Source organism: Anabrus simplex, chromosome 4 (genome assembly GCF_040414725.1).
Source record: "Anabrus simplex isolate iqAnaSimp1 chromosome 4, ASM4041472v1, whole genome shotgun sequence".
NCBI classification, from domain to species: Eukaryota; Metazoa; Arthropoda; class Insecta; order Orthoptera; family Tettigoniidae; genus Anabrus; species Anabrus simplex.
The window spans coordinates 19,073,552-19,089,929 of NC_090268.1; the positions used below are offsets into that span (position 1 = coordinate 19,073,552).

General features: G+C 37.0%; 1 protein-coding gene across 1 annotated transcript in view; it reads right to left on the minus strand.

Annotated features, from left to right (window-relative positions):
• The window catches only part of stj (straightjacket), a 303,422-nt gene that overhangs the window by 150,467 nt on the left and 136,577 nt on the right, over nucleotides 1-16,378 (minus strand). The window contains exon 19 of the mRNA XM_068227342.1: nucleotides 1,729-1,776. Within this exon, the coding sequence (XP_068083443.1) occupies nucleotides 1,729-1,776 (48 nt within the window). The remainder of the gene's footprint in view (nucleotides 1-1,728; nucleotides 1,777-16,378) is intronic.

Genomic DNA, 16,378 nt, shown 5'->3' on the forward strand with positions numbered 1-16,378 from the left:
AGTTTGAACTTAAATAATGAACAGTCAGTATGATTAACAGCATTTTGTGGAATGTTGAATTTTCTCTGAGGAAGAAAAGCAATTATTTGTAATGAAAGAAAAGAAGTACATAAAAGGAATCTAGTTTCTTGTACCAAGAGGTGTCAGAAAATAACTGGAATGATTTCGTGTTTCAGTAATCCTGTGCTGGAGTTTGCAGGTGGTACTACTGGAAAGGTCTGACCTTGAGTGATATAGTGCGAAGGCTTCTCAGTTGCAGGGAGGAGGAGGCCGTGTTCGCTGTACCCAACATGGATTTCAAGTTGCAGCAAGCTTACAGAGAAGACGCCATGGGAAAGACACAAGTTTTTGAGTGGCACAAATGCTTTAAGGAGGGTTAAACTGATCTTCAGGATCCTCCACGCCCTGGAAGACCCTCAACTTCGAAAACCGTCATCAGTGAACACAATAATTGATGTCATGTTGGGGGAAGACCACCATTTAACCATTAGACAGATTGCTGGAATGATAAAAGCTTCTTCTATGGATCAGCCGAAGATATTATATGCAGTTTTCTAGGGCGTAGAAAAATTTCAGTAAAGTGGGTGCCAAATGCGATGAATGGTGAACAGAAGGCTCACCATGTGATGGCATGTCAAGAATGGAAAGGGAGACTTCTGCATGAACCAGATGTTTTGGACAGGGTTATCACATGTGACGAGTCCTCGTTCCATCTTTATGACCCAGAGACAAAACAGCAAAGTGCCCAAATGGAATCATCCTTCCAGTCCAAGACCCAAAATGGTCAAAGTTCAGGCGAGTGCAGGGAAAGTCATGCTCCTTGTCCTTTTTGATAAGCAGGGTATTATGTACGATCATGTAGTGAAAAAGCAACATACTGTTACTGCTGATTACTATTTTGAAGTGTTAAAGGAGCCACTGAAAAGAATATTTGCAGAAAACTTTGCTCAAACGGCTTGGAACCTGCACCGGGACAACACACCTGTGCATTGGTCAATCAAGACACAAAACACAATAGCCGAATTGGGCACTGAGGTGATGCCACATCCACCTTATTCACCGGACCTAGCACCATGCGACCTGTTTCCTGCAGTGTAAAAGGAATTTCGGGGTCGTCTTTTTCAAAGTGATCAAGAAGTAAACCATGCAATTTTGGGTATACTCAACAGACTAACAAGAAAGGGCTTCGGGGAGTGTTTTGAACAGTGGACTGAATGCAGGAACCATTGTATTGTTTCTGAGGGAGAATACTTTGAAGGTCTTTAAGTGAATTTGAATAAAGGAAGCCAGTATTTTGGTGTAATAAAATCATTCCAGTTATTTCTTGACACCCCCTCGTATTTATACCCAATTCATTCTGTTCATCAATTTAAAATTTGTTCTTGGAAAGTTGTTCAGTAGTTTCAGAAAACTTTGAAAAAATGCCAAAACTTAATACGATGTTCACTATAGAATCAATTAAACTACAGAGTTTTGTGCTACGGGGACTATTTCTATTTTCTTCCTCTATGAAGCACTGAATGTTAACATGTGTTATGCTATTATGTAGTATCATGGAGGTGGTTTATTCCATGCAGTAAGATAATTATTATGTAGCCAAACTGTGCAAATCAAGTCATGCAAATTTTTAAGCTCCTCTGTTGTGTTTTACTTGCATTATGTTAACTATGGAGATGTAATGCATTAAGTAGAACAGGTTTCTCAAAATTTCTTATGTATTTTACTCACAGAAGTATGAGTTCTTGTCCAGTTTGTCTGTTTTTCCAGATGTGTGAGCTGTGGAAAGAAATAGTAACTGAATAAAATACAGTGGTTAGTGAAAGATCTTTTCCTAACAGTGTTATGCTTTAGTTGCTTTCATTAATGATCAGTGGAAGTAATGGTTATTAAAGAGTGATTCAAAATAAGGCAATGAGTAATGTTACCTCAAATGAAAATGACCTCTGACATAATTAAGTCATTCTTTTCCCTTAGTGGAAGTAGTATATTTTTCCCTGAGGCATCTTTGATATTTTAAATCACATATTTAATGTCCATGTATATTTTTCTGTTACAGAAGGATGGTGATTGGATGAAAGGAGGTAAGTGACATTTTATACTGCAACATAAAGAATATGTCTCTGGACATCAAGCACATCAAACTCTGGCTGTCTTTCCTGTAGGTATGTCATCTTGGACATATTATGTCAACCTTCAATTTTTAAAAATAACAAGTTTTTTCATCTCTTTAACACACAGAACATTTATTGTTTTCTTAACTAGTAAATCATCACATGCTAGAAATACGTCCGTGTCTCTTCTGGTAAACATGAATGACAGCATTACAGTTCCGCATACTGCTGCTGCACTGACCCTTGCAATGTAGAAATGAATACTTGTTTTGAAGAGTTGCAAGGTTGTGTTCTGCGTGCTTTGTTTTCCCGCTCATTACTACAATATGGCGTCATGGTGTCTTGATTCTCTCGATCACATCATTTTCTCTCATATAAGTATAGTAATACTAATATAACAATGTTAGATGTTAATATGAAAAAATAATACAAACATGAGTTGAAATGAATAAAAAAAGTCTCAAAAGGTGATAAATATATTGGCTCCCTTTCATATTTCATTGTCAAAAGCGAACTAAATGAATTCAGTGCAAATGACCGATTTGCAAACCATCTGAGTCACAGAAAGTAAGTTTGATATAAACAGGAAAAGCTCTCTATAGCCATTGAATTTTAAGATAGATCTGTGAAATTTTGTTGGGAGGTCCATAAATGTATGTATGTTGGTTATCTCACTTCATCTCACCTTAAAATATGTTTTAATTTCTTGGAATCATGTTGTTTTAACAAGTACCCAAAACAACACTATGTATCTACTACAATATTATGTAATGTATTATTATAAAGTTTTCAATCAATTTATACTGGTTATTGCAGCATAAAATATTTTATTTTACAGTTTTCTATCAATTTATATCATTATTTCTCTTTAGATTCAAAAACAGATCACATCATTCTCACAAACTATTTAGAAAAAGTACTTTCACAGTATTCAAATCATTGTGCCACATGTTTGATGGGAACGTATAAGTTTACACACATCTTTAGTTAACAATAAGTGAATTATTGCCTACTTTTCCTACACAAAAATTACAAATCCATACAAAACACATTCAGTTTACTTAATAATCTACTGTCTCTACAAGAAATAAAATTCATCTTATTGACTGTATTACACAATTAAAAAGCAGGTTTTATTCCACCTAGTACTTACTAAGGAAATAACATTTAAAAACTTGGTTAAGAAATATCTCCTTAAGAATTGTAGTTTATCAAAAGTTCTTGGTTTTCTCTTGTTACTATACTTTGGAAAAATTTCAAATCATTCATTGATTAAGTTGATTTTCATTTTGATTTTATTGCCTCATTAGTTAAGTACTGATGATGACCTAAAGGGTTAAAACATGTGTACTATGAGATAATATTTTATATCAGTCCTAAGGATTGAATAGTAGTGTAGTAAAGTAGATGGAATAAAACCCACTTTTTAATTGTGTCTACTGTCTCTGTTTCCATGACTTGAGAGAGCATCGCTCACTGCAATATGTTATTGTAAAAATCAACATGTTGATGTGGGATGTACTGAATGATCTTCCCTACATCCTGCATGTTGTTTTCATGAATGGGCACTGGCAAAGAATTTGCTTTTTCTGTAGGCAGTGGTGCTATCTTTAGTGACTTTCCAGGACTAATCCACTAATACAGATTGATGTTTCCACAACACTGGGAGCGTGCGTGGTACAGCAGTGAATCATGGGTGCACCATGACTGATGTGGTTTTGAAAAGAACTAAATATTTTAAGATTTTATAGACTGGTTAGCAATGACTGGAATGAAGTTCTTTATACTGGAAATGATGCATCTACCCATAAAAAGTGTTATAGTTCTGATAACTCATTTTTGTAAAAATGTGGACTCATGCGGTTTTACAAATGATTGATTCAAGTATAGTTTCGGATACAACAAGAATAATTAATTTATCTGAAAACAAGTTGAAATTATAAAGTCTCAAAATATGCCTAAAATGCTCAGTATGCAGCAGTTAACATGTTACAAATGTGCCAGTGTTTAAAGTGTTAATTGTTGGACAAGAAGAATAGAATAAAAATAAAATCTGTCATGTGCAGGAAATGTTGTGATGCAGTCAAATAATCAGATAATATATTAAAAAAAAAAAATATATCTTGCCAACTCAACTCTCAAAATTGCATATATTCAAGCATTTCATATATGTATGCTACTATCAGCTGATGAGAAAAATTGTAGGAGTTTGTTTCTGTGCGAAATGGTGAACGCCAGTTTCACAATGTTCACATTTCTGGGATGAAGTCTTCACTGTCCTGTAAGGATGTATACTCCAATATTATTAATAAGATCTACAACACTGCCATCAAAAGAAATTTCATGGATCTTATTTCATCCAACTTCACTGTCCTGTAAGGATGTATACTCCAATATTATTTGAAGATCTACAACACTGCCATCAAAAGAAATTTCATGGATCTTATTTCATCCAACTTCACTGTCCTGTAAGGATGTATACTCCAATATTATTAATAAGATCTACAATACTGCCATCAAAAGAAATTTCATAGATCTTATTTCATCCAACTTCACTGTCCTGTAAGGATGTATACTCCAATATTATTTGAAGATCTACAACACTGCCATCAAAAGAAATTTCATGGATCTTATTTCATCCAACTTCACTGTCCTGTAAGGATGTATACTCCAATATTATTAATAAGATCTACAACACTGCCATCAAAAGAAATTTCATGATCTTATTTCATCCAACTTCACTGTCCTGTAAGGATGTATACTCCAATATTATTAATAAGATCTACAACACTGCCATCAAAAGAAATTTCATGGATCTTATTTCATCCAAAGACACTTAGTTATCCCATTTATAATGTACAATTCAATTATTTGGAACTCTATGACCATAAAGAATATCACTCTTATCGAGAGTGTTCAAATAAGTTTCTAAAATTCATGAGTTATAGGCCCGGTTTATTCAACCTCAGTTAACATTTAACTGCATGTTGCCGGGGTGAGTGGCTCAGACAGTTAAGGCGCTGGCCTTCTGATCCCAGCTTGGCAGGTTCGATCCTGGGTTAGTCCGGTAGTATTTGAAGGTGCTCAAATACGTCAGCCTCGTGTCGGTAGATTTGCTGGCACGTAAAAGAAACTCCTGCGGGACTAAATTCCGGCACCTCGGCGTCTCCGAAAACCGTAAAAGAGTAGTTAGTGTGACGTAAAACAAATAACATTATTATAACTGCATGTTAAAATAATCTATATATATAAAATAAGAGTTTTGTCTGTACATTGCTCAGAATTTGATAAGAATGGTATTTCTGTATTAGTCATGTCCACAGTAACAAGAAAATGCATTTTTTACTTTTCTGTAATTTGTGTCTGTCTGTCTGTCTGTCTGTCTGTCTGTCTGTCTGTCTGTCTGTCTGTCTGTCTGTCTGTCTGTCTGTCTGTCTGTCTGTCTGTCTGTCTGTCTGTCTGTCTGTCTGTCTGTCTGTCTGTCTGTATGTACACGCATCACGAGAAGACGGCTGAAGAGAATTTAATGAAAATCAGAATGTAAAGTCGGGTGATGAACCGCTACAATCTAGGCTATAAATTATTTTAATCACGCTGAGTGAAATGGTAGTTTAGGGGAAGGCCTGAAATTTAATTCTCAAATATTTATGTTATTAGTGGTCGTGTCCTAATGAAAATCGCTAGACAAAGATGGGAAGTAACTCGCTACAATATAGGCTATACATCCTGACAAAAATGGTAGTTTAGGGGAAGGCCTAAAATTTAATTGTCAAATATTTATTTTATTAGTGGTTGTATCTTCACGAAAATTTGTATGCAAAGTCGGAGAATAGGTCGCTATAATCTAGGCTAACAATAATGTTATTCACACTGAGTGAAATGGTAGTTTAGGGGAAGGTCTGAAATGTAATCTATATATAAAATAAGTGTTTTGCCCGTGCATTGCTCAGAATTTGAAATGAATGATATTTCTGTATCTGTCATGTCCACAGTAACAAGGAAATGCATTTTTTACTTTTCCGTAATTTCTGTCTGTCTGGCTGTCTGTGCACGCATCAATAGAAAACGGCTGAAGAGAATTTAATGAAAATCGGTATGTAATGTCGGGTGATGAACCACTACAATCTAGGCTACAAATTATTTTATTCACGTTGAGTGAAATGATAGTTTAGGGGATGGCCTGAAATGTAATTCTAAAATAAGTTATTTAAAGTTAAAAACTTCATTATTGTTCCGTATTGAATAGAGAAATAAGATGTACAATATTATAGGTTAGGATCCACCTTTCAATACTCCGTAATAAGATGGTAAAAAGTAGTTACAACCTGTTTAATGGGACATTTACTGAATTGCTACGTTATGATACAATGTTAATTTTTTGCCTGTATTCAATGTGCTAGTTGTTTTAAGATCTTCGCAAATTGGCTGATGATGACACTTAAAATGTGTTGAAACCGGTCCCATTAAACAGGTTGTAACTACTTTTTACCATCTTATTACGGAGTATTGAAAGGTGGATCCTAACCTATAATATTGTACATCTTATTAAAATAAGTTACTTATGTTATTAGTGGTCGTATCGATAAATACTACATAACTAACATAACTTTAGTTATGTCGTAAGTTAGTAGTAGTTATGTAAGAAGTTATTAAATTTCCGATCACTTAGGTCTTATACATTTTTACCGTACCACATATAATCAGAGATATTCATGAATTTGGATTTTTGTTACTAAGTCCATATCAGCGCCGAGTCACGAGAAAATGGGTAAACAGAATTTAGTGAAAATCGGTATGTAAAGTCTGAGAATAAGGAACTACAGTCTACGATATAAATAATTTTGTAAGACACCCTAATATCACAGAGTCGAAAGAAAACTAATGTGAAGGCCTGCAATATAGAAAGCTCATAAACTTTAACAACAATAACATTACATTGACCATTGTTTGTTGTGATGCGCTTTTTGTCTTCTGTTTCCTCTCATCCCCGATAGATAGGATTACTGCAGCGTACCGAGGTTTTTTAAATTTGCTTGACGTCGCACCGACACAGGTAGGTCTTAGGCGACAATGGGATAGGAAATGAATAGTGGTGTGAAGGAAGCGGCCTTGGCTTTAAGATACAGCCTGGAGTGACTAGTGTGAAAATGGGAAACCACAGAATACCATCTTCAGGGTTGCCGGCAGTGGGGTTCGAATCCGCTATCTCCCGGATGCAAGCTCACAGCTGCGCGCCCCTAACCACACGGTCAACTCGCCTGGTCGTACCGACTGGAACAGCCTGCCTGTATATTGGCGGGAAGTAGCTGGGGAGTAAGATAACTTTCTTCTTTAGCATGCCATTCCTCTGGTTTATACTTTTTTTGATATATCTGGTACGTAACACACTGGTTCATCATAGTATTCGAGCTATTCAATCCCTACTCTGAGGCACTGATTGGAATGAGTAGTGTGCATATTTAAGAGACAGAGGAGTGTTCATGGCAGTCTGGTTATTCCAGCTCTGGAACTTTGGGGTCTTAGATCGGCACCGTATAATGTTCATTGAAAGTGTGCGGTTTTTCATTTGATCGAGTATTTTATATGATAACATTGCTTTCAATCGCTACATTCCTACTGACGTTTTTATAATGCCCTATGTTGAATTCAGTTAGGAAAACCACCAAGTCAATCTTTCTGAGAATCCTGTAGCGAAGCACGGGTACATCAGCAAGTTTAACAATAAACTTAACCAAATTAGCATTTAATCAACACTGGTTAAGACTAACAATCTGTTAAACTCTCAGTTAATTTAACTTCCCAGGTACAAGCAGTTAAGTTCTCTGTTAGGTCAAAATATGGCAGGTGCATTAGATGGAGAACTTCTGCATCCTGAATATTTGGAATATGATAACCTTTTCCAGAAAGAGTTAGAAACAAAGGAGATGTTGTTTCAGTTGCTGGATCGTACATTGCCTAAAGTCAGTATGCACGTTGATTCTGCCAAGCGTCACTTTCAGCTCTGAGCACGGATCCATTAGTTTGCTTACTTTCTATAATAGGTACATACTGGGAAATAATTTCAAAAAGAAGAGAAATTTGAACCATACATTCTCTTCTTGATTTATTTCATATTGGTCTACAGAGCAACAGAAAATTCACGGTCAAGACAAAAATTTCTAATAAATGTTGACTTCACGCATACAGCTGTATTCAAACAAAAGCACATCGAAGCGCGCTCAAAAACTGCATGGCTCTGCCACTACCTTCTAGATTCTCACTGATCATGTCTCTTGTATGAGTTAACACTGTGTTAGTTAACAGTTCTCAGGAAATGTTTCGATAAAAGCAAGAATTTTAACATGCTGCTAAAGTTTTAACGGTAAGTTAACAAACAGTGCATTTGGGTTCTTTTAACAGTGATTGACTAAACTGGGCCATAGAGTCACAACATTCATAAATTACATGAATATGCTCAAGGGGCATGGTGTGAATAGCTTGCATTACAGATGAAATTGCAAATATTTGAATTTCCTGTTTAAAACAATCAATCAATCAATCAATCAATCAATCAATCAATCAATCAATCAATCAATCAATCAATCAATCAATCAATCAATCAATCAATCAATCAATCAATCACCACTGATATGCATTTAGGGCTGTCACCTGCTTGGCAGATTCCCTATCGGTTGTTTACCAATTGTCTTCTTAGAAGTTTAAAATTTATCAATATCTCTCTTGGTATATTATTCCAACTCAACTCCTTTTCCTATAAATAAATATTTGCCCCAATCTGTCTTCTTGAATTCCAACTTTATCTTCATAATATGATCTTTCCTAGTTTTAAAACTCCATTCAAGCTTATTTGTCTCCTTCATGCAATCTCACCACTGACAGCTCAGAAAATACCTTTTAGTTGAGCTGTTCATCTCCTTACTCCCAAGTCCTCCCAGACCAAATTTTGCACTATTTCATAACCTATTTCTATACACCACAGAAACTGTCAATCTATAAAAATCTTCTTAATTTCAAAAACAAAATCTGAAGAAATCCCCAATTAAACTGTACAGCAGTATTCATCCATATATTGAAATTTAAAGTAAGAAGCTATAACTTATCTATTTCTTCACATAATAATTCCACCAATACTCCAAAAGTTAAAATACTCTAGCAATAAGTGTGCAAATCATATTTCTCAATAACATTCTATGTGAAATATCAGTTTTCTTCCTCTCCTCCCGAGACCATATTGGAGCACTTTAATCAACCCCTTGGTTTGTTGATTTCTTGCTACTTGCTTTACGTCGCACCGACACAGACAGGTCTTATGGCGATGATGGGACGGGGAAGGGCTAGGAGTGGGAAGGAAGCGGCCGTGGCCTTAATTAAGGTACAACCCCAGCATTTGCCTGGTGTGAAAATGGGAAACCACGGAAAACCATCTCCAGGGCTGCCGACAGTGGGGTTCGAACCTACTATCTCCCGAATACTGGATACTGGCCGCACTTAAGCGACTGCAGCTATCGAGCTCGGTGTGTTGATTTCTTGGTAAGAACTGTCCAAGCCTTGCGGTCCCCACACTACTTCTTCATACGTGTTGATTTTCTTGTCCTTTCTTGTGTAGCGAATATTCTAGCTGGCATTTTCTTCTTTGTGATTGTAAAGTCATACTTTTAAGTGTTGTGTTTACTTTTTTCTTATCCATAGTGTAATGTCTGTTTTCATATATTTAAAAAAAATTATTGCTATAGGCTTTTCTTGTATTGTGATTTGATATTAGAATTCATTTTGTTGTTTTGAACATCGTAACTGGGGCCATAAATGTGATGACCTGTGATGTAAAAAAATGTTCATAATAAATAAATAAATAAATAAATAAATAAATAAATAAATAAATAAATAAATAAATAAATAAATAAATAAATAAATAAATAAATAAATAAATAAATCTAGTAATTACAGTGATTTCCTACAGATTTTAAATTAATATAGTAGTAGTTAATGTTACATCATAGGGTGACCAGATATCTTTTATCTGAACATGTACTGCTTATTAGACCATTGTCCAAAGTTCGAGTGGATTATTAAAAAAAACGCCTCCCTTTTTGTGAATCTGCTTATTTTAAGGTAATCTGTTTAACTAATTTGTTTTTTCATTACACGATGGCATTATCCATATTGTATTGCTTGTATTGATATATAGAAATGCGATTACTGATGCAGTAAAACCTCGTTAATTCAAAGTCATTGGGATGCAAAAATCGGACTTCGAATTATGCGATTTCAAATTAACCGCCAACACATAATTCGGAAATGCCAACCCTTGCGGCGTCACAATATATTCTAAGACTCATTAATGCATGCAATCACCTTGATCCTCAGTTTAAACTTTTCAAATGCCATGGAAAACACTATTTCAGAAATGTATCCAACAAGGTGCATTTACATTATTCAAATAATGCACTTGTATAAAACAATGGCAAACATAACTTCATGCAATGAAAGGAAAAAAAAAAAGATCAAAGACGAGGACAAATTATGCTGGCTCTCCTGTGCAAATGCTTTATCTCTTGCATTGCTGTACTATTTGCATTTTTAGATGCCTTGTACTTGCACGGAAAGTGCTCGACGCCCTTAAAACATTGTGGCTTTTTGAAATTTCCTATGATGGGGGAAGGAAATCTCTCATTTCTGTGTGCACTGCATTGCAACACAGTACATTTCCCGGCTGGCAATTCTCTCCTTTAAAACCATAAGTCCGTTTGGCCCCTTCATTTAAAAAAATAAAACAAACAAACAATGCAGTTTAATTGGCATTGACAATATTGTTTGGTGCGTACAAATTGATGATATAAGCCATGCTTCTTCGCAAACTGTCGGCATCGCAAGTGTTCATGGATTCTACCTATCCGCACACTGCCTGCTACGTGATATTGAGGCGTTCCTTAAAACGCTGAATACAAAATAATTACAATTCCACTCGAACTTAGCAGATATAAAGCACACTGTAGACACGCCGAAGTGGATGAAAGTGCGGAAAGTTACCCCTGCACGTTCCGGAAGACGCGTTCTTTCATGATGCGGAGATATTTTGAATTTAAATTACTCTGTAAAATACTATTTATTTTTCAAAATGTAAAGGCAGTTATGAATTGAAAGTCTGAATTTCGGTGACGGAACCGACATTCTTCTTCGAATTATGAATTATCCGTATTTCGAATTAAACAATTTAAATACTGTGTACAGAACATACGATTATTCTATGCGTGCTTTGTACTGTGATAATAAATGCTATTTACCATTCTCTATACTGCATACTTCTCTCTCAGCAATACCCCATACTATCCCGTGGTGTTTCTCACAATGATACTAATCACGAGTACTGTAAACCCACAGTGAACCACTCTCTATTACTACTAATCACTAACCTATTGTATATCTAACATAGTGGTACTACTCGCTAGTAAAGGCGACCCATGGTGTTCCTTGCGTGATGGTACTAATTTCAAGTAGTCTCATTGTTCTAATTCAACATTCCTTGGTCACCCCTTTTAGTCACCTCTTACAACAGGCAGGGGATACCATTGGTGTATTCATCTGTGTCCCCCCCCACACACATGGGGTTGTGTGTTTGGTCTGCGAGAACTATTTCATTTCACTCAAGTCCACCAGCAAAGCGGTTAGGACCCTCCTATCTGCCACCTGGGATGTGGCACGTGGGAGTATCTCCTCTCCTCCTGCTACACCAGTGAAGTAGGTTCATGGTACAATTGACTAACAACCGATTCCTGTGCTGAACCATATGCCATACTTCCATAGTCTATGTGTGATAAAATATGTGCCCTATAGAAAAGCAGCAGTACCGTGTGGTCGGCCTCCAAAGTTGTACCGCTAAGAGACTTCAGCATTTTGCATTTCACTTTAAGTTGCCACATGTTAACAATCGAAAAGGGGTCCAAGAAATTGTTATGATAGTGTGTCCTCTCTTCTCCTGGCACCAAACCAGATACTGATGATGCTTCTGCCACAGCGCAGTCAGACTGGCAATGACAAGCTCTGTTGTCAGTCTTCTCACTGAATCCAGTGTAACTCCCCTGAATCTTAGAAACCAACAAGTGCTGTTTTATGCCAAAAACTTAAGGCAGATATCAGTTCACTGGTTTTGTCACTGAATTTATTGCTGCATCTAGTGATGTAAATATTGTATATTGGTATTGTTTTTATTTCCATCTGTCTTTTTTGTTTCTCATTTGTTCTTTCATTATGTTTTTAGCACATCTTTAGCTCATATTATGTAGATTACTTTAACCCCATCCCTTATTTCACTGAAGATGGCTCAAACGAGCCAAAACATATTTGAATTTTATTGCTCCATCTAATGATTGAATATGTTTTGTCTTGAATTAGGAGGATACATTTAATTTTTTGCTTTGTAAAGTGAAAACCGTCAATACGGAATGATTCTAATATCTAGTAACTGATTCATCATCCTTTCAAAAACAGCTTACATAGAGAATTTGTCAGATCCGTCTGACTGTCCGTCCATCCATCCATCCATGGATGGTGATGGAGGCACTTTCATGTATGTGGGGCTATGCCCTTTCTCCATTCACCATCCCTAAATTGTACCTACAATTAGTGGAAAATAAATAATAATAATCCATCCATCCATCCATCTGCATTTAGGGCGGTCACTCAGGTGGCAGATTCTCTATCAAGCCTTTCTTAAATGATTTCAAAAAACTTCGGTAGCTCCCTGCATATTTTGGGTCTTTGTCAGGCTTTAGGAAAGGAATTACTATACCCTCTCACCACCAAGGCAGAATATAGCCTCCAAACAGATTCTGTTTAAAATCTGAAGTACAGCCTCTCTTCATTATGGTGCTTCAACATCTGGTTATGTATCTTTTTCAGTCCAGTGGCAGTGTCCTTGCAGAGCAGCAAGTTACTATGGAGATCCCACTCTGTAAAAGGTATGCTATAATCCTCTGAAGCACAAGTGATGAAGTATCAGTGTTTGGTCCCTGCATTGTGCTCGAAGGCAACAAATACTAGACTGTAATTCCCTGAACTGGATACATCTGAAAATGGTGCTGATAGATGGTTAGCACTGGAGGGCAATTTTCACCCCCTGCAATGGAAATTCCTGGAACATCACACAATGATTTTATTCCAGAAGGAGTTATGTGTCATCACAGAACACACATCCATTCCATTGAAGCTTTCTTAATCTGCTGAACAAGAACTCACGCCTTAGTGCAGAGTTTCTTAAACATAACTATACTGCGTGCCATGAACGATGACGGCCCAGTTTAGCTAGGTTCTGCGCAGTTACATCATTACGCCACAGAAAGCCAATCAGCTCAATTAATATTTTGAGCTTATGATGGCAAGGTAACTACTCAATGTAAAGTTTATAGGAAGTGAACCGTTGTTATTTCGCGATGTTAACTGTAAATCCATTGTTAAATCATGGAAGATGAACAGCATAAGCATAAGGTTCTGCATAAGCAAGCCAGAGAGCAAGCGAGAATCAGATGCTGGCATGTTGCCAAGTCACAGGAACAAACAGCTGAAGCGTGTGGTATTAACCTTCAAACTGTACAGCTGCTGCAAGGGCCGTAGTCTTGAGAAGAATGTATCAGATTAGGCAAGAATGAAGGGCCCAAATTTATTACTTAGATGAATCTGGGGTAAATCAAAAACATACCAGAAGTACTTGCTGGAAATTGAATGATGGCTTGGGGGAGGGTCTGAAAGTTCCAACAAGTAAGGGCGGTCATCTAATAATTTGTCACGCTGGTTTTGCTGTTTCTCGATTCATTCCTCAAAGCAAATTAGTGTTTAGGTCAAACATAACAGTACCAGTGATTATCATAGTGAAATGAATGCAGTGACGTTTACTAAATGCTTCAAAGTACAGTTTTTACCCTATCTTGCTCCAGCGTCCGTAATTGTGATGGATAATGCTAGCTATCACTCAGTTATAAGTGGTAAAGTGCCAAGTACAAACAGTAAGAAGACTGATATTGTAGTATGGCTATCCAGTAAGTCAATTCCACACTCGGCTTCACAGACATGCGTGGATTTGTTGCAACTGGTTAAAATGCATAAGTCACGCGATAAAGGTTACGAACTTGATGCTGTCGCTCATGAGCATGGCCATAGGGTTGTACACTTGCTGCCGTATCATTGCCAGTACAATCTGATAGAACTTGTATGGTCACAGGTTAAGGGATTCGTGGCAGAAAGAAACACTACTTTCAAAATTGCAGACATGGAGAAATTAGTTCACAAAGCTATTGAAAGTATTACGATAAAGGCCATTCAAAAAGATGACTTCAAACGGGAGATTATTATAGGCAAGTCTTTAATCATCAACTTGCAAGAATCTTCATCGGATGCAGATATGAGTGATGGAGAGGAAGACATGGAATAATAAATGAGGTATGATAGAGTTATAATCTCTGGCAATATATCGAGACACAAGAATCCATTATTTAAACAGTTTCAATTGTTATTGGTTTCACATTGCTTCTTCGTTGAAATATGCATTGGTATGAATGTGAATCCACAAAAAGTAGCCTATATGTTAAAAGTATTTTGTATACTGGAGGTTTGTAGCTGAATATCCTCAATGGCTAGAACTTCCGAAGTAATTTTATAGGATGATTATATACAACTGAAACAAAATGAAACATAACCTAATGTAAGGATTACTGCAGCTATTGCTTTCTCTCACATGTGGCACCATAGTAGTTCATATTATCCTTCTATTTTTGTCTCTGTCTGTGCCACCCATCATCATTTGTGCCACTTACAGTAGTTTAAACGGGTAATTGTAGACTGTCTACAATGACAACAATCTCTAACAGCTGCTACTATCTCAGCAATTCACCATGGCATAAGTTTGCATTAAAGAGTCCCAGATAATAATGGAATGGATTCCTCAGCAGCAGCAAGAATCACATCTGTAACATAATTCATGTGGTCATCTACCCATCTATTACTGGAGTCCTTAAAGACAACATATTTGATGAATATCAGCCAGTCAGCATATTTCAGAATCCATCGAGAATGAGTATCAATGGGTTCATAATTCCACAAAGTAAGAATAATGGGAAACTGATTAGTCACAGAGGTCATCATTTAGACCCCATCAAAACAGGAGAACAAGCATAATAGCTGTGTAGACTAAGGCCAATGCTAGAAAATGTTCCATGTGCTGTACTATCTGGATTCAGTAAGCATAAATCCAGCTCTCCTATCAGCTTCTTCAACCTCCTTCCCCTGGGGCAAGGCATTAGTGAGCCCCAAAATGAGTGGTGAGCATTAAAATCATCCAATAAAAGAAAAGGTGGTGAGAGCTGATCAATACATCAATTGCATCATTGATATCAAGAAGTTAGTTCAGTGGAAAATATACATTATAAACTGTAGTCCTAACAGGCAAGGAATCATGTATTGCTTCTGCTTCTAGGGACTTTCCCAGCCCTGGTGGATGAAGCCACCTCCACCAGCTCAGAAGCAGCTGTTTTTGACCTTTTAGGGCAGGACAATGCAATGACGGAGCACTAGGGGATGTATGTATCTCCACTTGTATAAATGCCTGTCTTTGCTTTTATATAAAAAATTAAGTTCCCCAAAGGAAACCATAACTAAATTTCATACATTGCCTGACCAATAAAAGATTAAGGTTAATAGTTAAGGTAAATTGGCAACAAAGTGCAGCATCATTCCAGTTTCAGATTTTAGATGTTTTAGATACATGTTTTATCACCAGTCAATATAGAGATTTAAAAACAAGGACAATTACATGCCCCGTTAAGTTTTTGTTGGGACAACAAGACATGCACTGAAACAAGGGACAATCCCATTACAATTACATATCGGTAGATGAAGAGTGGGTCTAGGCCATCAAGTGAGCACGGCTGATCCATGGTCCAAGAGCTCTGCACTCCGACCGGCCAACCAGGGTGGTGGACACAGCTCTCCCGTGGCTCTACGCCTTTGTATTCGGGAGACGGTAAAGGGTTGGACCTCATGGCAGGCCCCAGCCATCGGCTGTCCTGAGAATGGTTTCCCATGGTTTTCCATTCTCCTGCAATAAGGCAAATGCCTGGACAGTTCCTAGTATAGGCCACGGCTCCTAACCCCCTCACCTTCTCCATTCATCTCCTTCACCGTAACAAATCTCCCAGCCTGAGAGACGGTGTTACCGTCGAAGAGGCCCACCTCCCCTTTCAGGGGAGGAATGAAAACATTTTAGTAGTAGTAGTAGTAGT